This window comes from Carassius carassius, chromosome 40 (genome assembly GCF_963082965.1).
Source record: "Carassius carassius chromosome 40, fCarCar2.1, whole genome shotgun sequence".
NCBI lineage: Eukaryota > Metazoa > Chordata > Actinopteri > Cypriniformes > Cyprinidae > Carassius > Carassius carassius.
The window spans coordinates 21,836,065-21,860,393 of record NC_081794.1 but is presented as its reverse complement, the minus strand read 5'-3'; the positions used below and the strand labels follow the sequence as shown (position 1 = coordinate 21,860,393).

The 24,329-nt window shown below is 36.9% G+C and overlaps 2 protein-coding genes across 2 annotated transcripts; one reads left to right on the top strand and one right to left on the bottom strand.

Moving 5' to 3' along the window:
* Positions 1-165: 165 nt before the first annotated feature.
* On the bottom strand, positions 166-11,578 carry csnk1db (casein kinase 1, delta b). The gene is made up of 10 exons (XM_059532583.1): positions 11,026-11,578; positions 7,814-7,924; positions 7,516-7,664; positions 7,191-7,419; positions 4,120-4,290; positions 3,854-4,002; positions 3,438-3,606; positions 3,218-3,360; positions 2,639-2,697; positions 166-1,179 (listed from the first exon to the last, which is right to left on the bottom strand). The coding sequence occupies exons 1-9, from the start codon at positions 11,099-11,101 to the stop codon at positions 2,665-2,667; spliced, it is 1,230 nt and encodes a 409-aa protein (XP_059388566.1). The 5' UTR covers positions 11,102-11,578; the 3' UTR covers positions 166-1,179; positions 2,639-2,664.
* A 2,957-nt stretch (positions 11,579-14,535) lies between these two features.
* c1qtnf1 (C1q and TNF related 1) lies at positions 14,536-22,417 on the top strand. Its single transcript, XM_059532582.1, has 4 exons — positions 14,536-14,728; positions 20,675-20,817; positions 20,944-21,053; positions 21,584-22,417. Exons 1-4 carry the CDS (start codon positions 14,723-14,725, stop codon positions 22,132-22,134), a joined length of 810 nt encoding a protein of 269 aa, XP_059388565.1. The 5' UTR covers positions 14,536-14,722; the 3' UTR covers positions 22,135-22,417.
* Positions 22,418-24,329: the final 1,912 nt, after the last annotated feature.

The following is a 24,329-nucleotide window of genomic DNA, read 5'->3' as shown; positions in this document are numbered from 1 at the left end:
TCAATGTGCATTAGAAAAGCCACATCAGTGCTGGAATATTTTGTAAAGGGGAAAAAAAATAAAATCACTAAACATCAGAGCAAGACTTTGATTTGTTTTCATTCTTTCAACCTTGCAACAAAACATAACCAACCTTTTCAGAAGACACGTTGCAGTTCTAAGCATGATCTCAATGATTCAAAACATCACCCTCAAGAGTCTAAGATCAAGTTCAGAATGCATAAAACCCCCAAAGTCTGGCACTTCATTGTTGTGGCTTTATGAAAATGTGGGTAAAAATAACTCGATAACTTTCAGACTCAAACCATCTGCAGTCATTTCATAGTCTTTCTAAAGAGTTGCATGGAAACATTTACATGATTATTTTACAGTTATATCACAGCTTAGAAACAGAAGACACAATAATGGGGGAGGCAGTTTTGTACAGTTAAAGATCAATTTAGCAGACAAACAGTTGAGGTTCACAGGGTCCCTCTGGGAGGACGTGCACGAGTGAAAACCAGGCTGTGGAGTCTGTTTGCTATCAGCGATGTATGCTGGGATTTTGGAGCCTTTGTGGGCATTCCACTCTATACCACCAGCTTCACCGTGGGAAAGGACTACACCAGCTACAGAGGGTTATTAAAATGTATATTAAAAAATAAATACAGAGTAAAAAAAAAAACTTAAAGTGAACCCTTAACGCCACCAGACGGACTCGTCTGTTTAACCCAGGTTAAAATACAAAAGAAAATTCAGTATACAAAGAAACATTTAAACCACACAGACGATACATTAGCCTCAATCGTGAGGAGCCTGAACCAGAGAAAGTTGTGCAGCACTGAATGTGTAAGAGTGGAACTGTTAAGGAAGGAAGCAGGAGATGACAATGGTGTGGCTGGCTGATCCGATCCAGTCTCTGATTGGTCAACCCAACAGGCTGTAGCTCTCATGTCCACGAGAACATTTAAAGAGAGTGGGAGAGAAAATATGAGAAAATGAGGTAAGAAGAAGAGGAGAAAGAGCCCGAAGCAAAGAGGTCAGGTTGGTTCTACACCATTTTGGTTTGGTCAATAGAAGAAAGAGACTGACGCCCTATCTATTAGCTGACGGTGGAGAGCTGTCAATCAGCCGTGTGTAGTTAGGTTGCCCATCGTGCTCCATATTGCAAAGTGGAGGCTTCTGGGACATGGAAACAATCTGTAAACGGCAACAAGAGAAAGAGACACCCAATAAATGACAACTGCCACTGAACAAAACAGTCTTTCAAAAAAGACTTTAAGAATGATTAAGAATCTCACAAAATGGTCTGGGTCTTGTTTTAAGCCTAAATGAAGATATAAATGATAAACAAAATTGTTTTAATATTAGTAATCAAATGTGTGTGAAAAAACGGTTTCCACAGTTTTTAACATTTAACCATCAAAATAAATTGTATACACAATATATGGCTATTAAAAATGTAATATTTCACAATATACGTGTTTTCAATGTTTTTCTGATCAAATAAACAGTCTTGCTATATACACACACACACACTAACGCAAGTTTGGGATCAGAACAATTTTTTTAAAAAGTATTTTTTTTTAAAGGAGTTACTTATGCTCATCAAGGCTACATTTATTTGATAAAAAACACAGGAAAAAAAAACTTTAATATTGTGAAATATTAGGAAGATGTAAAATAACATTTTTCTATTTTAATATACATTAAAATCACATTCCTGTGATCAAAACTGAATTTTCAGCATCATTACTCCAGTCCTCAGTGTCACATGATCCTTCAAAAATCATTCTAATGTGCTGATTTATTATCAGTGCTAAAAACGGTTTAAAATTAAAACCTTAATTCAGCAAGGAGCTGTTAAATTGCTAAGATTTATATTGTTCGAAAAGATTTATATTTTGAATAAATGCTTTTCGTTTGATCTTTTTATTTAAAGAATCTTGAAAAAAGTATTGCAGTTTCCAAAAAATATTTGGCAGCACAACTGTTGCCAGCATTGATAATTCTAATAATTAAATCAGCATATTAGAATGATTTCTTAAGGATCATGTGACACTTTATACCGGAGTAGTGCCCGATGGTAGCTTTGAAACACAGAAATAAATTACATTTTAAAGGATATTAAAATAGAAACCATTATTTTCTATTGTTATAACGTATTTTCTGTATTTTTGATCAATAAATGCAGCCTTGATGAACATAAGAGACTTCTTTAAAAAAAAGTCTTACTGATCCAAAACTTTTCACCGCTAGTGTATGTATGCATGCATGTATATATTTATAAATATATGTGTGTATTATGAAAATGGTAGAGCAGAAAATGCACAATGAAAATTCTTAGTATTAATATCTTAAAGACTTGTTTTAATTTTGAAATACACTAAAAACATAATTCCATAATCTATAATTCCAAGAACCACCATTAATATCCATGGAACATATCCTCTGCATTTTTTTTTGTAGTAAAAGTCTCTCCAAATTATTGAAATGTTCATCACACTAAGATTTTTTTTTTTTTAAGAACTATTCAGAGATGCAAAAACACCTTTTAGAACCTTTATTTAAAAAAATAAAATATGACAGTTCAAATGATATTCACCCAGTTGGTAGAAAACAAGGCAATGTGCAGTCAACACAAGCTTATCAAACTGACCTGGTGCACAAGGAAGTGATGATCCACTACTTGCCGTGGTGATCGAAGGGAATGCTATTCTGGGGTGAAGAGAGAGAACATTACAGCCTTCCACCCCCACAACACAATCACTAGTACACCAACACACTGCTCACACCAACTCATAATCATACAATGCCTACTGTCTGTCATATTGGAAAAAAAAATGCTGCTGAAATGACTTTTCCCAGAAACACAAACGTTAGGTCAACAGGTTCCTAGAAAATCTAATAAGCAGATTAAATTTTAAGTTAAATGTCACCAGTCAGAAACTCTAAAAGAGATCATGAGAATCAAAAGGTCAATTACTGTAAGCAATAAAAGATGTACTAATATTTCATCAGGTATTTATTTGTGTGAACAATTTGTGTGTAGAAGTAAGAATTCCTAGTGTAACCATTCAAACCCTGAGGCACTAAACTATTTGTTCAGCCAGAGTAAAATCTCATTTATCGGTAAGAAAATATCAAAACACCTCATTCAGATACAGACTGGCTACTTTTGTAATGCAGTTTATTATTGTTCTGCTTATTGATTGAATGAGCAGGGTCTGCAATATACCTGTGATGTGGACATGCGGGAGGTGTCTTGTCGCCCCGTCAGGTCTGAGGACGACACGTTCACTGGGGCCCCACGATGAAGCCGCATGCTGACCTTCCGTTCGCGCTCCATGCCAGTCACCGGTCTCGGTGAGGATGTGTTTGCTGTGAGATAGTGAGAAGTATGAGATGCCTCCTTGTTGTCTTTCATGTACCTGAGAGGTAAGTGACAGACTGTTCACCTGTGTGAGAGGTGGGGGTGAGGGGTGTGGGCGGAGCTCCGTCCTGTGTGGGGCGGGGTCTGCCTGAGGCTGCTGGGATCCCTCGAGCTGCAGGATTCCTGCTGTGCCTCATCCGCTCGTCTCGCTCTCTCCTCTCACGTTCTGCCTCTTCTGCTGTACGGTTGGCACCCTGAGAAAGGGGAAATGCAACAATGTAGTGGATTTCCAAAAGTGGATTTATGTGGTGTAATATTTAAAAACTTAGAAACGCAACCACCATCTACACACAAAATGTCGTACCTCTGCACAACACAAGACCCATACCCAATCAATAACAGTTTAAGTCTCATATATCACTAATGAACAAACTACAACAAGCAACACAAGTTTCATTTATCACACTCTAAAGAACAAAGACCATCCAGACATGTACTTACAAATTTAAGCATGTTCCAGTCAAACACATAGTCATAGGAAAAGCCCTGTCTGTGGAACAGATTCCTGAAGAGTTGCCTCAAATACGAATAGTCTGGCTTGTCATCAAATCGGAGTGATCGGCAAAAGTTGAGGTACGTAGCAAATTCAGCTTTGGGACAGAATACAAACAGGCATATTACAATACTGGATTATAACCATCATTTCAAAGACAAAGTCTGACTAACATTCACAAAATCTTAGAAATGACACAAGGCTCTGAACATACATGGGTAGCCCTTGCAGAGAACTTCAATGGGGGTGGACATCTTCTTTTCACTGATACGCTCATACTTCTGTCTCTTGGTGGCGGCTTTCAGTCCTTGCCAAGGCAGCGAGCCCAAGTTGAAGTACATCAGCACGTAACCGAGAGACTCCAGGTCATCCCGCCGAGACTGCTCTGTAGAGACACGTGCATTGAATTATAGACGCTTGCATGGAGCATGAAAGGATGACTGCTACTGTATGATTCATGAATAAGCATTTTAACTGCTGCAAACACACGTACACAAACCAATCTCTTCTGGGAAACGCTAAAAATATACATGCATCCACTTGAGCAAGAGCACACACTGATGTCATACAGAACCAGTAGAGAAATTGGAAAGAAAAATAAAGCGAGAAAGCTCATCAAATGATCAGTAACTACACTAAGTCGCTAAGGCTGGACGTTAAATTTAATTTGAATTGTGATTACTACTTCTCTTTATTAATCAAGCATACCATATTTTCTGGACTATAAGTCGCACTTTCATTTACATTTATTCATTTAGCTGACGCTTTTATCCAAAGCGACTTACAATTGCTGTATATGTCAGAGGTCGCACGCCTCTGGAGCAACTAGGGGTTAAGCGTCTTGCTCAGGGACACATTGGTGTCTCACTGTGGATTCGAGCACGGGTCTCTCACACCAAAGGAATGTGTTTTATCCACTGCACCTACACCACCCACTTCTTTCATAGTTTGGCTGGTAGTCTACACTGAGCAGAATAGAGCGCCCTCTTGCGGCTGTAGACGTTAATGTTTTCTCTTGGTTCTTGGTTCTAAATAAATGCGACTTATAGTCCAGTGCGAGTTATATGTTTTTTTGTTTTTTTTTCTCGTCATGACGTATTTTTGGACTGATGCGACTTATACTTAGGTGCGATTTATATACGGTAATCACCTGTGATATTTGCCCACTTGTTATTTATCCTGAAAGTATTTTTTGTCACTTGTCATTTGCATTATCTTACATTTGTAACAAGCTTTCCACCTGCTTTCATACTTGGCGTTTCCAGATATCAAAGTTTTTGTTTAAATTAATAAATTTTCTGTCCAGTGTAATACATGCATAAACTCTCTTTGAGGAACTAAAACACCAGTAAACATGTATGAGTTTAGAGATCTCCACTGAGATATTCTGCTCAAATGAAAGTCGTTGTTCCTTCACATGGCCATTTATGCAATTTGCTACAACTAAATCTATCAAACGAATTGAATCTAAACATGGGTCTCTGTTGTGGTTGCACTTATGCAACATTGTTGTTTTAATACAACCCGAATTCCGGAAAAGTTGGGACGTTTTTTAAATTTTAATAAAATGAAAACTAAAGGAATTTCAAATCACATGAGCCAATATTTTATTCACAATAGAACATAGATAACGTAGCAAATGTTTAAACTGAGAAATTTTACACTTTTATGCACTTAATTAGCTCATTTAAAATTTAATGCCTGCTACAGGTCTCAAAAAAGTTGGCACGGGGGCAACAAATGGCTAAAAAAGCAAGCAGTTTTGAAAAGATTCAGCTGGGAGAACATCTAGTGATTAATTAAGTTAATTGATATCAGGTCTGTAACATGATTAGCTATAAAAGCTTTGTCTTAGAGAAGCAGAGTCTCTCAGAAGTAAAGATGGGCAGAGGCTCTCCAATCTGTGAAAGACTGCGTAAAAAAATTGTGGAAAACTTTAAAAACAATGTTCCTCAACGTCAAATTGCAAAGGCTTTGCAAATCTCATCATCTACAGTGCATAACATCATCAAAAGATTCAGAGAAACTGGAGAAATCTCTGTGCGTAAGGGACAAGGCCGGAGACCTTTATTGGATGCCCGTGGTCTTCGGGCTCTCAGACGACACTGCATCACTCATCGGCATGATTGTGTCAATGACATTACTAAATGGGCCCAGGAATACTTTCAGAAACCACTGTAGGTAAACACAATCCGCCATGCCATCAGCAGATGCCAACTAAAGCTCTATCATGCAAAAAGGAAGCCATATGTAAACATGGTCCAGAAGCGCCGTCGTGTCCTGTGGGCCAAGGCTCATTTAAAATGGACTATTTCAAAGTGGAATAGTGTTTTATGGTCAGACGAGTCCAAATTTGACATTCTTGTTGGAAATCACGGACGCCGTGTCCTCCGGGCTAAAGAGGAGGGAGACCTTCCAGCATGTTATCAGCGTTCAGTTCAAAAGCCAGCATCTCTGATGGTATGGGAGTGCATAAGTTCATACGGTATGGGCAGCTTGCATGTTTTGGAAGGCTCTGTGAATTCTGAAAGGTATATAAAGGTTTTAGAGCAACATATACTTCCCTCCAAACAACGTCTATTTCAGGGAAGGCCTTGTTTATTTCAGCAGGACAATGCAAAACCACATACTGCAGCTATAACAACAGCATGGCTTCGTCGTAGAAGAGTCTGGGTGCTAACCTGGCCTGCCTGCAGTCCAGATCTTTCACCTATAGAGAACATTTGGCGCATCATTAAACGAAAAATACGTCAAAGACGACCACGAACTCTTCAGCAGCTGGAAATCTATATAAGGCAAGAATGGGACCAAATTCCAACAGCAAAACTCCAGCAACTCATAGCCTCAATGCCCAGACGTCTTCAAACTGTTTTGAAAAGAAAAGGAGATGCTACACCATGGTAAACATGCCCCGTCCCAACTATTTTGAGACCTGTAGCAGAAATCAAAATTGAAATGAGCTCATTTTGTGCATAAAATTTTAAACTTTCTCAGTTTAAACATTTGCTATGTTATCTATGTTCTATTGTGAATAAAATATTGGCTCATGTGATTTGAAATTCTTTTAGTTTTCATTTTATTAAAATTTAAAAAACGTCCCAACTTTTCTGGAATTCGGGTTGTAGAAAAACATGAATAAAAAGTTGGAATTGTTTAAGTTAATACTAGGAATCTCACAGGATTAGCCTTTGAGAGAAGCTTCTTGTTTTACCAGGTTTCATTTGGATCACACACATACACACACAGTCAAATCTACAAACTGACTGAAAAGAATGTGTTTTTTACCAATGCCAAGATGTGTGTTGATGGATGCGTAACGTGCAGTGCCCGTCAGGTTCTTGTTCTCTCGATAGGGAATGTGCTGGTGTGTTCGTGCGTCACGGTATTTCTTGGCTAGACCAAAGTCAATGATGTAGACCAGGTTTCCTTTCTTTCCCAAGCCCATCAGAAAGTTATCAGGCTTCACATCTCTGTGAATGAAGTTCTTGGAGTGGATGTACTCAATGCGGCTAATCTGAGGAACGAAAGGTTTACAAAAAACACATTAAAAAGAAGTTGTACTTCTGCAGCAAACTATTTTTTTACTTGTCGATGTGACTTTGTATCATACCATCTGATCAGCCAACAGCAGGACAGTCTTCAGGCTGAACTTCCTGGAGCAGAAATTGAAGAGGTCCTCCAGACTGGGGCCGAGCAACTCCATCACCATCACGTTATAATCTCCTTCTGCACCACACCACTTTATAGTAGGAATGCCAACTGCAAAGGGAGCACACAGAACACCTAAATAAAGCCTGGAAACCCAACAGATGATTGTTGGCAAATATGAATCACTTCATTGATTACATCCATTTACTGAGCCCCTCAAACCCTTATTTACTGATTAATCAAAACCCTTTTCTCATTACCTCCACCCTGCATCATCTTGTAAATCTTGCTCTCAATGTGGAGCTGTGGGTGCTTTGTTTTCACACATTCCAGTTTGATGGCCACTTCTTCTCCAACTGAAATGTCTGTGCCTAGAGCAGAGCGAGAAACAGAGCCATTAAAACAGTGAATGAGATCAGAACACAGCCTGAATCTCCAACAAACTGACACGACTCTAGATCATAATTAATTGACCCTTATAATTTGTGATTGCACTACTGTTCAAATGTTTGAACAATTTGATACATCCTTGCTGAACAAAAGCATTACTTTATTTTAGCAAAATCAGTCATTATACAATGATCCATAAGTCCGAACATTTTTCCAAGACAGTCAAATTACTTTTTAAAAGAATTCTCTTATCTTCATCTTAAAGGACCTGCCTGGTACAAAGCATCTTGGCTATTAAAGTTCCCTATGATTCTCGCAATGTGGAAAACACAGACAAAAACTGTGAATTCAGTCATAAAAGGGAATTTACCAAATAACAGGGAATGTCTCAGAATTTGTCAATTTCAATGAATAAAATCAAGAATAGGCCTGTAAAATTAATTAAAATGCAATATCAAAATGTAAATATTAAAATGCAAGAATAATCCTATTAAAATATGAAGTATGCTTGTTCTCTGTGTCTGTGTAAATGAGCGGTACAGATTTGTTTGCCATTTGATCACATTTTAAAGGTGAACAAGATTTGAGAAATGTAATGGAGATTCTAAGGGAATAATATATTGGGAATATAATAGTTTTAGATTTGGTGACATGATATGAATACTCTGCACTCTTGGACATTCTGCAGAATCTTAATGTGTCCACTTAGCAAACCAAAATCAGTTTTGAAACTGAAACTGCTACCACTGTTGTCTGAACAGAAACTCAAGGACTTGTTTAGCTGGTTTCTGAGATATTTAAAAAACAAACAGAGCATAGGATAATGCTCATCTCAGCTGATAGCAAAGAAACGCACGTCATGCAAGTCAGGTCTACGCAGAACTTTATCAGCAAATTAGACACATTTAGTCTAGGAGCACAAACAATCAGAACCCCGTGACTACATTTAGATCAAACAAGAAAAACAGTCAAATGGGGAGCAGGTCCAAGCCTATATCTGCCATGAACAAAGTAAACAACAATGGTTCTGCATTGGCTACAGATCACCTCTACTGCAATGATAAAGAAAACCAATAATACGACAGCGTTGTGCAAGAGCTCACTCCGAAAAAAGAAAAACCAGTGCCCATCCAACAGCTGACTCTTAATGGGCCCATACTGGGTACTGACATAAAACTCCATGTGCTCGAAACACACATGAAAAATAGATGTCAAACATCTGATAAGGTAGCTAAATGAGATCTCCATTTTCGGCGTCGAAAGATGAAGGGGAAGTTACAAAAGTGGCATCCTGTCCAAACCTACAAACATCACCACATAATTTATCCAGACCAAACCTTCTGAAGTTACATAAAAGCTGAAAGGAAACAGAATTGTAGAGGAGTGGGACATTCCTGGGTGATTCACACACCTGAGGCCTCCCATGATGCAAATATTACGGAATCCTAAGAAAAGCGGAGAAGTGTTGCATTTACGCTGACTCTCTGATGATTTGTAAGGGCAGTAAGTGGTGTAACATAATGCAATGAGTCAAATCTGGTTGGGTTTGATCTTTTCAGCCTCTAATGCTAATGATATGGCAGATGATTTCAGTGTATTTCACACACAGTCATTTACTGAAGATCTTCCTATAGCACTGCCTCAGAATCACACCTGACATTTTAGGCATTCAATTAAAAAAGCATTTAATTATGTTAACGTACCAAAGAGGTGGGTGCAGTTATGAAACAACTGAGCAGATGGAGTTTACAATCTCACCACACCCACCAAGCCCTGTTCTCACACACAGACAGACTGAAACTATCCCATCTCAGCTAAAGAGCTTCAGGATAAAGGTCTCCCCACCACACTTCAACACTATGATGATCAAAGTCCCCTTGCCAACAGTGCTTCTCTGTCAAAATGAAAGGAAGCTGATTGCATTTGAACCTGATGTTTGGAGGAGCTTTGATTAAATTCAACATTCTGTCCACGGGTTTCAAACCATGTGAGAGAAACAGTGTTAATGAGGAGACCACAGCTAGAAGAATTAAGGCCACCAGCTGCAAAACTTCCTTTAATGCCTTCTGAATAAAAGATGAACTTCACATCTTGCTCTACACAAGTACATTTAATCACAGTCTTGAGTCGAAAATGAAATGCTAAGGTGGTTTAGAGTACCACTAAAAGTTTAGTGTGTTAACAAAAAAACAATGAACTACTTTGGTGCCATGTATACATATATACAAAACAATGGCTCTCTACAGCCATCAATACAATCTCTAAATGTCAACCATAGATATTCAAATGATCGACGACTTCCTGGTCTGATACTGATGGTATCAACCATGAAGGCCATTTAGTATATACATAAAGAGTTCTTCTGGTTCCTCACTGTTGCTTCACAACGACTTGAATCAAAATTGTTTCCCCAAAAGGCACCATGATCTTGTGATCAGAAAAACGAGATCGCAGGATTAATGAGATCAACGAGATCGCATGATTCATGAGCCCTTAAAAGTATAATCTGATTTTTAATAGACTGCAAAAGCATCAGCCAGGTTTGGCTGAATGTCCATCATTGGGTGATTCAACATGTCAGGCTTGGGTGGTTCACGCTTTCAGTGAAACCTGCATGGACAGGTAAGATTCATTCAGAGTTTACACACAAGAGAGGACCTGTTTAGAAACTCCTATTGACAGGTTCAGTGAAATCACAAATCAATTTAAATCAGGTGTTGTATTCCATCTGATACAACTGACATCTGAGTCTAAGGTCAAAAGCACATTTTTATGGTCACGTATGACCTCCTGGAGTGTTGTTCCAAACGGGACGTAAAGTTTATATACTCTTCAACTTCAACAAACCACTTGTGGTCTGAAATACGTTCTTGTCATGGTTAGAAAATACGGGTTTTCCATATAAATGCCCGAAGAACTGAGAAACGGACCTCATAAACAGACTATAACGAGTCAATCTTTGTAAAAACGCCACTGACAGTTACAGCTGAAAGACATATGAAACAATAGAGCTTGTTAAGCGTTTTATATTATTGACAGCTTTATAGCAAGAGTGTCTACGAGTGTTTAAGTTTATACTTACCCAGATAAATGTCTCCAAATGATCCACTTCCAATTTTTCTACCAAGTCTGTATCTGTTTCCAACTCGTAGCTCCATCGCTGTGTATTGGCGTCTCTCGGACGAGTCCCTTGATTGTATTTCAGCTAATTTCTATAAAACCAGATACCGTTGGCCTTTAAATTCCCGTTTACCTTAATATTTTTACGCGTCGTTTAACTGTTGCGATCCTATGTATCTTTATGCGACCCCAACCCCCCCGAGTCCCTGAAGAGAATTCGGATTCTTCCGACGGAGTTCACTTTTCACCATTCCTTTTCTAATATATTTAAATCCGAAATATCACAATATTGTGATCAGGCGAAATCTTAGAGTCTGTAGATTATGCTCTTGTCGGTTTGGTCATCATTATCCCCAAGGATAAAGAGGATGGAGCTGGATTTTAACAGCGGACCCCCGGCGCTGAAGCTTGTCGCAGGCCTCGTATCTCCTGTGGACATTGAGAACACGAACGTAGCGCCGTGACGTCACTTCCCCATTGGCAACGCCTCGCTCGCCACGGTCACATGGGAGAAACGCTGGATGAGTTTCGTTAGGTCTTCAATCTCACTAACTGCTTAGATAGAACAACAGTTATTTTATTATATATTGGACACACGTTCGTCCCAGATATATGTTATTCAGTGATGTACATTAGCGAGCAGTTTAAACATGAATTCCTTAAAGTTACACTGACAGTATCTATTTTGTCACATTTACATTGGATAGACAATAGTCCAATTGTTAATTGTTAATTAATGTTACTAAAGTTATAGATACTATAAATAAAAAATATTCGATTGCTTACTATTGGTTTTAAAGGGATAATAAAACAAAATAATAGTAAAATAATTAGAAATATAATATAAAAATAGAACACTGATATGTGGCTTCGTAAACGGTCCAACAACACAAATGCTTTGGAAAAACACATCTCTGTAATTCGTGTTCCATCTGTTTTGGTCTTTTGTGAGACAAACGTTTCCTAGCTAATAATCAAGGCAGTGGGACAGCAGTGGAACAGTAACATCTTGTACCCCTCAAGTGTTTGCAGGGTACTGGCCACGCCCACCCGCTCGCTGATTGGCGGAGCTCTTTAGATTGGTCACACACGATCCAATCAGGACACGGTCACATTGCTGTACCGCTTTCCAACAGATTGCGTAAGTGACTTGCACGTGTTCGTCAATGCTTATCTCGGAGTAACTAAAAAAACAAAACACAACAACTGGGGCAAGTTCAAGCTCAAACCGGTGTGCACCGTTTATGCTACGGTTTCCGGTTTGAACAACATGTTCTCTGGAAACGGGGTTTGAAATTCGTTTTCTCTTGTTTGGTGAGTGTGTACTAAACATGTCAGCCCAATCAGCAGCAACATCTATATACGTTAAACCACGCGGTATTAAAGAGACAGCTCGCACTCTGTAAATAACATCAAAATAAATTCAAAAGCGCAATTATATTGTTTGCACGTTTATGTACATTAAAGGCAAAATAACTTAACTAATAAGAGCACAAGTATAGATCTGGAACGATATTTAGAAGTCTGTCTAAATATAATTGACTAAATGCCATGTCTTCTGATCCTTTCCTTAGGAAGGTGTGCTAAATACTGATTAATGTAACATAAAAATACTATACATATTTATATATGTTGCTATTGTATTATGGAGTGACACTTTCATAATCTTTTCTATACCCGTCTAATTATATAATGGTAAATATTACAATAACAGCACAACAACAGTGATCAGCAATAATAAGCCTATGATATAATTAGGAACCACAGTAATTTGCAGTATTAAACCATACAGTCGATGTATTAAACACAAAAATAATAAACAAGTCAAAATAAGTTAATATTTGCCTTGTTTAGAGAAGCAACTCTACAGATCCTTATTTAATAATCGTGAACAGAAGTGTTTTTGTATGTAGTAAGATTGATTTGCTAATGAGGACATCTAGTGTTCATTAATATAAACAGCAGAAACAAACTGAAAAAAACGGTCAAGTTTTGTGCTATTTTTAAAGCATATTTTGCAAGCTTAATATTTCTCTGCATGATGTTATTATTTAAAGTATAGTTCACCCACCCAAAATGAAAATTTTGTCATCATTTACCCACCCTCATGGTCCAAAAGACCATATGTTATACATTAGATGTTGAATCACACAAAATATTTCTCGCTGAAGCTACTTTTTGCAATGTCTGTTTGACGCTTTAAAACTATTTATCTATAATATTAATTAAAAAATATTAATCGTATACCAGCCCTAGTCTTAATATGAAAATACATGTAGGACAATATCAAGATCCACAGTCACTAAGAAAAATCCTTTAAATGATGACCTTATCCTTATGTGCTCATGTACTTAAAGACCCTCATTTAAGCTCAGACTGCTTTATATACAATTTATAAGACAGCAATTTCCTCCGTCATGTTTACCACTGAACCATTTAGCATGCAAATAAACCTAAACATATGGTCTTTTCTCAGTAACAGTAACCACATGCCACATGTCTTGATGAATCAGGTGATTGGGATGAAAAGCACTTTGCAAAGATTATAAACATGGGAAGCATGGAGAGTCTGGATCTGATTACAAACAATGTTTGAACTGTATTCTTTTTTCCCTTTTCTACTGAAAGTTGATCAGTATAAAGGTATTTGATAAATAACATTAACATCAGCTTTTTAAAATCAGCATTAAAAATTTTACAAAATCATTTAAAAGTTAGACATAAATACTAATGCTGACAAATGTGTCCCTTAATGTTGAAAAACTGTTTTAAAGGTTGAGCCTTAAATAAATATTAAAGGAATAAAATAAAAAAAAGTTTTCGAAGTTTTCCCTTCACGGCACAGTTGCAAAACAGCCAATCTGGCTAATTTACAGAGATGGACAGATTATTTTGTGATTTCGACAGAATGCCTTGGGCTAATGGCTCTCTTGAGCCACAAAAATGCCAATATTAGCCAAATTATCCTCTACATTTAATCATTTTAAATTATTCGTACAGTAGGTAGTATATACTGACCTATCAAATATAATGACTTAAAGTTCAGCTTTAACTGATGATACAGGCATTCTAGACCAAGTTAAAAAGAGCAAACTATCAACAAATCAAAATTATATTACATATAATCTTCAGAGTATTTCAGTTTGCTGCCAATATATTAGGCCTACAATGCTATTTTTTCAGTCCCGTAATATTATCTGAAATGTTTGGGTCATTAAAATGCTAATCTTGTTCTTTAAAAGGTTCTCTGGAACTGTCAGCAACTAAACATTTGTCTGAAAAGTCTGGGAACAAGGATGTTGCTGCACTTTTCTCTCTCTCTCTCCACAGCCTTGTGCATTTCCTTCTATCCAGTTGGTCCACTCTGCCCCCCCCCCCCTTTTTTTTTTCGAAGGTTTCTTTTCTTTTCACTTTGTCCTTTTTGTTGATTTCATTTCACCCCACCCTCTTGGATGCCTCCATGCTCCTCCCTCCGTTCTCCTCCTTTCCTGCATTTTTTTCCCCTGGCTCCTAATGGCATTCTGAGTTTGGAAGTGCAGGAGGGAGAGGTCTTAAAAACGCTGACAGGCTATAACACTCTCAGAGACACACAGCAGTGCGGCCCAGTCAACGCAAGCATCCTCAGTGCAGCCCATCAGAGCTTCTGTGGACCTGCCAAAATGAAGGTAGGGGACACAGTAGGATAGAAAATTACACTAGTACTGCATGCCATTTAATTTTTGTAAATGTAAACTGTAAAAAAAAAAATTACATTGTTACACATAATGGCAAGTGCAATTATGTGAAAACATTTCCAGATGCCAGTGAAACTGAATCCTTGTGCATAACAACATGCTTGGACAATAACCGAGTGTTTTTCACTTTTTTTGTGTGACTTGTTAAATTATTTAACTTTATCTGTTGTTGGTTGCTCATTAACATAAATGTTTAGGGATGTAGGTGCTTTATTTTGAGAGATAGCAGCAATGTCGAGATTATTGTTAAGTCAATCTATCTTAGAAATGTACACATAAATTTTAATAGCAGGTGCAAAGCAAAAAGACGCAGTTGGGTTAAATGTAACAACACCCTGGGTTTCATGTGGTTTTAATATTACAAAGTAATTCATTCTGCTAGAGATGTATCCCACCCTGCCCCTAAGGATTATCTATTAAATCATAGGCAATGTAGGATCATAGTAAATTTCATGAAGACAAAAAGAAATCTGTTTTTATTATTATTATTATTATATGGAAAGGTTAGCACTGCCACATCTTACAGGAACCAAATCTAGGACAAGAATTCTTGAGGCATGCCATCACAAAGCCAAGTTCTAAAAACTGCATAAGTAATGTTGTGTAACAGTCTTTTCTTGCATAATTTTACGTATATGGCCCCTCCTAAAAAATTACTGGCAGTGAGCAGTGGTTTATCAGGGAAAGGTTCACCATGTTCCTCCAGTCAGTTACTAGTAGATAAAAAGTCCAACAATATCCTTTTTTTCCCACTTTCAAATGTCACAATGTGTAAGTAAAATGGGTTGCAAAAGATAAGTTGAAGATGAATGTTTTTGCCTGGTTCTTTGAACCATGGACAATGTTTAAGTTCAGACAAAGTGGCTTTTATAGGTCAAGGGTGAATCTGGCCTCAGTGTTATGCCACACAGACTTCAAAGGAACCACACATAATGTTTGAGCTTTGATGTCAACACCAAATGACCTATTGCTAGTTTAGAGTCTATTGCTTTAGTAAGTAAAATGAATGGCATTTCTAAACAATGTTAAACCCTTGAAAAATTACTATGTAGTGTAGGATGTGCATGAATAGTTCGAGGAAGCTCTTCCTTGCAGTCACATGAGTAACGCCCCACAAGAACTCCCATGCTTGAGTTCGGGAAGCATACTACCATTATACTGTCACCATTTCAGCAGGATACATTATGTATAGTATGAACTCATGTGATAATGTAGCATTCTGCTGTTTAGGAGTTTTGTTCTTGCATAATGCATACTGTTTCAAATATTATTTTAGTAAAATAGTATGCATTATACAATGCCACACACAGTAAGTGGCAAGTTATTATTCCATTTCAAACACAGTTACTTAAATGCAACTTGGCATTTGGTGGTATATTTTTATTGTGTTTGATGGCAGCCCATAATTGTGCTTATAATGTCAAGCCAATAAGACACTGAATCCATAATTTGTCACTTTAATTCTTGAACTATCCTTCACCTAAATGGCCACCGGTGACCGGGGAGGCTGCTGGTGTCATTCCACAATGTTGATATGAGCTTGTTATTCTTTTAAAAAACAACTGGAAAAGTTTACTCATTTACACTCAAATGACTTGTGACCATCTGTATTTCAAGTGCTTGTTCTTTCTGTTAACACTAGCATCCATCTGAACTTGATGAACTAATTGTAATTAATAAGATAAAAGTTAACTTACTCTCACTTTCATTCCCGGAGGTTCATTCAACTTCCTCTAAAGAATTTATATTACAAAACAGCTGCAAAGAATTGAAAAGATTACGAATGTGAGCAAAACCAGCATGTACAGTAGGAAAGGGTACATGGCAGATTGAACCTGGCATATGGGGGCTTCAGCTGTGCATGACTAGTGACAGAAGCACAGAGTATTCAGTGTGTGGTTGAAAGTAGGTCACTGGGGTGCGTATGGTCACACATCCAAACCCAAGAATGGAGACAGTACCTCATTTCTATAGCCAAAGTGTCCTTATTTACCCCAGTGTTTATCTTCAGCTCCTGACCTTAGACTAGAGAATTTAGAAAAGCGTTACAGTGCACCTGGTGGGCCTCACCTTCAATATGATCCAGAACCAAACACCGAAGCAGAAAGACAAAGAATTGGTCGACTTTTATTGATGTTGGATTCAACAGGATCACTGACTGGAGACCACACACTTGTTTTCCAATGAGAAAATCCACCAAAACCACACCTCGTAGATCAGACACGCCACTGCATGCCTGTGGAATTGTGTAGGGATGACAAAAAGAACAATGCAGATTAATAAATAGTTATTATGATCAGTTGTGATAACATAATGGCTATTTATTATGTAACATTCAGTGGCTGTTTGCAGTTTAGGAATGTGAAAGGATACCAACATAATTTCCTTTTATGATGTTTAACAAGTATATTAACATCATGATTATTTCAAAAAGGTGAAGTGTGTAATTTTCACATCAAAATGGAATCTTTTTGATCGAAACCCCCAATAAAATGCAAGTGACTCCATTTTGATTAAAGTTTGAGGAGTTAAGTAAAATGCTTAAATTAATTGTTCAAAATACAACCAGCAATGTGTGTTTATAAAGTAAAAAGGGTCAACTGTTATTTTTGGTACAAGTCTTCAATGGCCAAATCCGGTTATGGTATATGGTAAATGTTTACGCGTTTTACTTGGCTCGCAGTTCAGGGTTCCAAACCTACAGAGGGTTCAGGGACTTTTAGATGTTCTGAAAAATAGAGGTTGGATGATTATGATTTGGAGTGTGGTGTCCCCTGGAGAAGAAAAAAAAGAAAAAAACACTCTGCTTATGCAATGCATTTATAAAGGTCAGGGTATATGTTGATTTAGCCAAAAAGACTGGGCCTGAGCTAAAGGAGGACATGTGCTGACATGTAAACATGACCTCAAGACCCCAACATCCGCAGGAAGGAGAGGGATTCTAAAGCCAGGATATCAGATGTGGGACTGTAAACAAGGCTGAGCATGAACACCAGGATAATCAAAGAAACAGAAGCGAAAGGGAAATAATATAAAATAGGACTTCTGGACAGACTGACTACCAATTACTTAAAGCCTAAAAGTCAAATAAAACAAAAAAAGTATATGGACAAAATGTGAGATATAAAGATATGTAAATAACTAGAACAAAAAATGAATACAATTAATAAATATATATGATCATATATGCATTTAACAGCATCAAATAACATCTGACTTTGAAACACCACAAACACTCCTATACATAATATGGGCAGTGCAAAAAAGATGATGAGCACATCATAAGCTTATGGAGGATTAGAAGTGCACAACCTCATTGCCTTACCCCTAAAATGGCTTTGAACTTCAGACTGAGTGATCTGACCCCTTCTTGCATTAAACTTCTATCTAAAATGCACCGATACACTCAGAACACAGGCTTCTTCTGAGGGAGTTTATTAAACAGTGGATCGTAGCGCTTCATTCTTCATCCTTATGATTTGCGACAGGTCACGCAATGTGGTGAGGCCCAGAAAATCGGATTCATCTCAGTATTATGTGCAGTCTATAGTTTTAAACACTTTATGGCATGTTTGGATTGTGCAGAGTCAACAATGCTGCATGGCTCGAGGGCTGGGTGATTATATGAGTGACCATATCAAAATATGTAATACTCGGCTCAAAAACACAAAAAAATAAAGAATGAAACCTGTTTACACAGATAATAACTAGATTACCCATGCTATCAACATAGACCAAACACTCTCTGAAAAGATTATTTAATAATATCAATGATCACAGACCATGAAACCAAAGGCATTTTTATATGCTACTATGTGAACTACTGTGCAATTATTCAGTGCGTGTCATTTCCTGTAGGGCTGCAACACTGCACCGCTGAACACTACAAAACATATGATGACAGCCTGTAATCTAACTGTTATAGTGTATATTTAGTGCACTTATTAAGCTACATGTACCTATTGTGTATAAAATATCCCTACCATTATAAATTTTTTGTTTATTTTTGATCTCACCATAATTGTTCAACAATGAGAAATTGTATATGTGTGTGTGTACGTATGTATAGTATACACACACCTTGCACATCTTGATCGTGCAAAACAGACAACTACTTGGTTTGGGGATTTTTACGATCAAATTAATTACATTCCTTATGGACGAACTGTTTTCATAGAAAAATGTTGATGGTCACAGTATTTGTAATCTTTAAGTAGATGTGTTTTGACTCTCACCACATTTATCTTTTGGAATTCACGCTAGCCTAGACTGGCTTGTTAAGTATTTTGAATAGTTGAGCATTTAGCTGCAGCAACCTCACAAAATATATGGGCTCTTTTTTAACTTTGTGGGATTAAATCTTTTTCAGTATGTTCCCAAGCACAAAAATATGGGAAAAAATTCAAGTTTTCTTGAAAGACAGCTAGGAATGAAGGGAATCACAGGTTTAAAGCACATGTGTATAAAGACCGGTGATAATGTAATTGTTGAAGAAGTGGATTACATTTGATTTTCTTTGCATATACAGTGCTTTAGCTAACCAGTAAAAAATAAGTAGTTCTACTTGATATTAGTGCAGAATTAAACTATCACAGTGACAAGAGTGACAGCCTTAAACTTGAACAGATACATCAAATGTAATAAAATCAGCAAAAACCCTACAGTATTTAACAGAATCTAAAACATATTATGAACAGCAGCATTTAAGTAAATATTTCAATATGTTAATAAAAACATAAATGCCCTGCAAAGACTCAAATGAACTGTCTAAATGAACTTGAAACTGAATTTAAATCACTTACCAGTGCTACAGTACAGACGAGAAAGAATTGTATGTGCGGAAAAACTTCAAGCATTTACTCTATACTGCTTTAAGTGGAAACACTGTTTCAAAAGGGCTGAGCTGTGGTGTCATGAGAAGGGAAAAAAGATGAAATAGTGGTTTAGCGTGATTGCCAGTTTAAAATAGGACAATAAATTCCAAGACGTCTTTGTCATTGGTTTCATAACATTTCAGGCCACATTTTCATAATTTCTTATAACACAGAGAAATTCTAATCACAAAAAATGTTGTGGGAGCCCTTCATTAGCTTTCGTCACTTGATTGTTGTTTATGAAATTCCACAATGATGGTTGGATTTCTTCATAGTTTTGATCTGAAACAATTTTGTTGCTATCAGTCAAACTCAACCAGCTCAAAACCAAAGCTGGTCATTTGCTGAATCAAGAATGATAATGTCATGTTATAACACAGTGCTCCCATCATGTCCCCGGCCATCCAACAGCACAAGGCCATGTGCTATACTGTGTACATAAGTCTATTTATGTGACTTATGATAATTAATGATTGTGCTCAGAGAAATTAAAAATCAAGTCCTTGCATACTATTTCTGTAATACACTTAAGTCATTTTCTTATAGCTCTCTTGATGTTAAAGTGTAGAATATTTGTTCAGTTAGCATATTTTCTTTATCTGATTGTACTGTTATTGAAATTTAGATATGCACTACTGTCCAAAAGTTTAGGGTCATTAAGATTTTTTTGAAGTCTCTTATATGCTAACCAAGGCTGCATTTATTTGATCAAAAATACAATAATATTTTACATTATAATGTAAATAATAATGTTATAATATTTTTACAATTTAAAATGAACTGTTTTCTATTGAAATATATTTTTGAATATAATTTATTCATGTGATGGAAAATATATATATATTCAGCAACCATTACTCAAGTTGGAAATTAATCATGTTGGAAATTAATTAAATGAATAATTCTTTTTTTTTTTTTTGTAAGTTTTTTTGGTATATTATTCCATCCAAATAATTCTTCTTTCCTAACTTCTATCCAAATAATGAGGTTATTTTCGTCTCAGATGCTGGTTTCGAGCCTGGTACTACTGATGGTGGTGTTTGCCAAATGGGTTGAGCCTTATACTGCACATTACCGGGATGTGGACCAAGACACATATGAGCCCAGAGAACACCAGAGATCCCCAGAATACTACAGAGATGGCAGGTATGTTCCATGATCTATCTATCTATCTATCTATCTATCTATCTATCTATCTATCTATCTATCTATCTATCTATCTATCTATCTATCTATCTATCTATCTATCTATCTAACTCTTTGTGAATCTAGTGGAACAGAGTGCAGGCGATGCTGTGACCCTGCAGAGGAGGCCCCACAGTATGCCAGTCCATACCCACAGTACAATATTGTGCCACAGATAAACATCACCATCCTAAAAGGTACACAAATATGTCAAAATCTACTTCAAATGTTTTCTGCCTTTGAACTCATGAGGTAAACTTCTCCCATTTTAAGGGGATAATCGTGGTACAAAAGCTTACATTTACAGAACGACTTACATAATCTGTTGACTCACTTTGACTGTATACAGTTGTTTGGGTCAACGTTAGTCTTAGCAAAATATCTCACTGTCTGTGAATGATATAGGTCAGGCCTGGTTAATCACAGGCTGCTTCTGTGGGCAGGAAAACATGCACCAAAAAGGACAAACCTCTGCAGAAAGTGACTTTATGGGCCAAACTGTCACAAACACCAGAAGAGTAATGGCTGTGAGATTGGCGCCATTGTCTAAACAACACTCCACCCAAACAAGACCATTCGAGAGATGCTATTTTTAATTAATAGATGTTTAATAAAAACCCTCCAAAGCTTGACCAGAACATGCAGTTTCAGGAAGCAAGGCATGATAAATTAGAGATTAAGAATGTAAAGGCCTTTTTAATTTGCTACTACATTCCTTCCCTTACAGGGGAGAAGGGAGACACTGGCGTCCGAGGACCTTATGGGAAAATGGGCAAGTCTGGGCAAAGTGGACTTCGAGGTCCCCATGGCATGAAGGGAAACAAAGGCAGCATTGGTTCTCCAGGAGAACCCTGCAAGTCCTACTACGCTGCCTTCTCCGTGGGCCGCAAGAAGGCACTGCACAGTAACGATTACTACCAACCCATGATCTTTGACACAGAATTTGTCAACTTGTACGGCCATTTCAACATGTTCACTGGCAAGTTCTTTTGCTATGTCCCCGGCATCTATTTCTTCAGCCTGAATGCGCACACTTGGAACCAAAAGGAAACATACCTGCATCTAATGAAGAACGAGCAGGAGATGGCCATCTTGTACGCTCAGCCCAGCGACCGCTCCATCATGCAGAGCCAGAGCCTCATGCTGGAGCTGGAGAGGGACGACCAGGTCTGGATTCGACTTTATAAGGGCGAGAGAGAGAACGCTGTGTTCAGTGACGACTTTGACACCTACATCACATTTAGTGGTTACCTTATTAAGGCAAAGTCAGAGGGTTAAACAGAGACAATCTATGGACAGCAGGGATTTATGAAACAGTGTCTATTAAATGAGGTGTATTATTTTTTTAGTAATTTTTTTTAACAGTTTTACATGGTACTTCAGGAGGAACCTTAGTTTATCTTTATGATCCAGTACTGGAGTGTCCTGTGTTTCTGACCATCTTTAACATTGTTACAGAGGCTGGTGCTATTTGACAAACATGGTAAATGTTATTGCGCTAGTCATATTAAAAACAATACAAATCTATATCTACAATCAAAAAAAAAAAAGAAAAGAAAAAGAATGACAGTATCATATAAATACATATAAAGACAACAGTAGAGTTATTGCACGACATCTACGGTTCCCTTTTTTTTCATGTGTAGCTATATCAGTAATCATTTAACAGATTACTTGAAATTATTGTATTATATCTATTATAAATCAGTATTAAATTGGTTGTAGAAAATGGTGCAATGCAATTTCAGTTCAACGTTCAAATCATTAAATCAGAAAAGATGCCGAATTACCATCATTTCAGAAAAGTTTAAATAATACCACCAAACTAAACTAAAAAGTGATCTGTCAAATATTTTATTAAATCAATATTTTTATCATTTACAGTATTGTAGAATGAGAAAATGGGCTACTTTGACACAGTCCATGCTACAGACAACTAGAGTAACTATGATTAATAATGATCTCTGAATGTACTGTTTTATAAATGTTACATTTGTATAAATGGATGCACCGGTAAGTCTTCATGGTCATATCAGTGTATAAACAACTACGTTGTGAAATTGATAAGTTTAACAAAATATAATTTAAAAACAGCTGATGCTTTGAAAATCTGTTCTTGTTTTGCACAAGGTCTCTATAAAATAAAAAATAATACTAGACTATTAGCACTTAACCAAAGCTCATTATTTGGAAAGTTTTTGAAAGAACCAGGTTACTGTGGTCAACAGCAAGTTTCTATAAAAAGACAAACGGGCTTCAGCAGGAAGCACATTTATTATAATCATTAATTTGTAAATGTGTTCATGGTCAATTTTGTCATTGTCAACCTAGAGGTCACTGTTCATTAAATGTTAAAAATCTGCAATAAATGAGTGGTGCTGTAAAACAGGTTCATTTATTTCAATAAACAATCTTTTTAGACTTCATGTCTGAGTGCCATTGCTTGCTATATCATCATTTTTGTATTTTGATCTGATTGTTATTTATGTATGAAATGCATTCATTTTAAAAAAGCAATCAGTCCATCCAAATGTCCGAATGGGAGTATTAAAGATTAAATTAATTTGGTGAACAATAGACATATTTAAGAATGAAGAGCAGTAACAGATTTTGGTAACTTGTAATTACCTTTTTATGACCATGCTGTGTGTGTGTGTGTGTGTGATCAGTCTAAAATATAAAGGATAGAAGTGCAGGCATGACCAGTTTAACTCTGAAGCTATCCTGTGTTATATATAGAGAGGGGTAAAAACCTGTTATGCTACATTTATGGATTTAGTTGACCCTGCTGTATTTCAGCAGGTGTTCAAATCAGAGCATAATGCTTTTAAGAATATTAAACAGAAGATTAGACACCAATAGTGAATTTGAGTAACATTTAAGCTGTTCTGTGTGACATATTCTGTGATATATTCTCATTCTGTGATCAGATTTCTGTAAACTGTTATGCTGTATGGTTGAATTCAGTGACCCTAAAGCTGTTCACAACAGTGCAAAATGCATTCAAGGACACAAAAGAGGAGAGTGACTCTGGTAACATTAAAGCCATTTTGTATGATGAATAGAAATGGGTAACAGAGTTCGATAACCTATTATGCTACTTTGTCAGATTTGATTTATTTATTTACCCTTCTCTACCTCTGCAGCTGTTCACATTAAAGAAATGTTTTATATAAAACATAGGAGATTAGGAGGTAAGAAATCATCAGAATTAATTCAGGTAACATTTTAAAGCCACTTTTTGTGAAATAGACAGAGGTAACATATTTCAGTAACCTGTTATGCTGCCCTGTCAAATTTGGTGGCCATGCTTTATCTCTGCAGCTGTTAACATCAGAACAAATGCTTCCTAAGGGACAGACAACACAGAGGAGCTTAGACATCAACAGAGTAAAATGAGTAACATAAACATTCTGTGTGAAATACACTTGTGATTCTGCATTGACAGATCCAGTGACCCTTCTGTAAATCTG

Excerpts from the sequence above, each read along its gene's own strand:
- csnk1db (XM_059532583.1), bottom strand. The coding sequence starts at position 11,101 with ATGGAGCTACGAGTTGGAAACAGATACAGACTTGGTAGAAAAATTGGA. Across the intron at positions 7,420-7,515 it reads TGCTGTTGGCTGATCAGATG|ATTAGCCGCATTGAGTACAT; the intron begins GTATGATACAAA and ends TTCGTTCCTCAG. Across the intron at positions 4,291-7,190 it reads CAACACACATCTTGGCATTG|AGCAGTCTCGGCGGGATGAC; the intron begins GTAAAAAACACA and ends GTGTCTCTACAG.
- c1qtnf1 (XM_059532582.1), top strand. Across the intron at positions 20,818-20,943 it reads GAATACTACAGAGATGGCAG|TGGAACAGAGTGCAGGCGAT; the intron begins GTATGTTCCATG and ends TTGTGAATCTAG. Across the intron at positions 21,054-21,583 it reads AAACATCACCATCCTAAAAG|GGGAGAAGGGAGACACTGGC; the intron begins GTACACAAATAT and ends CTTCCCTTACAG.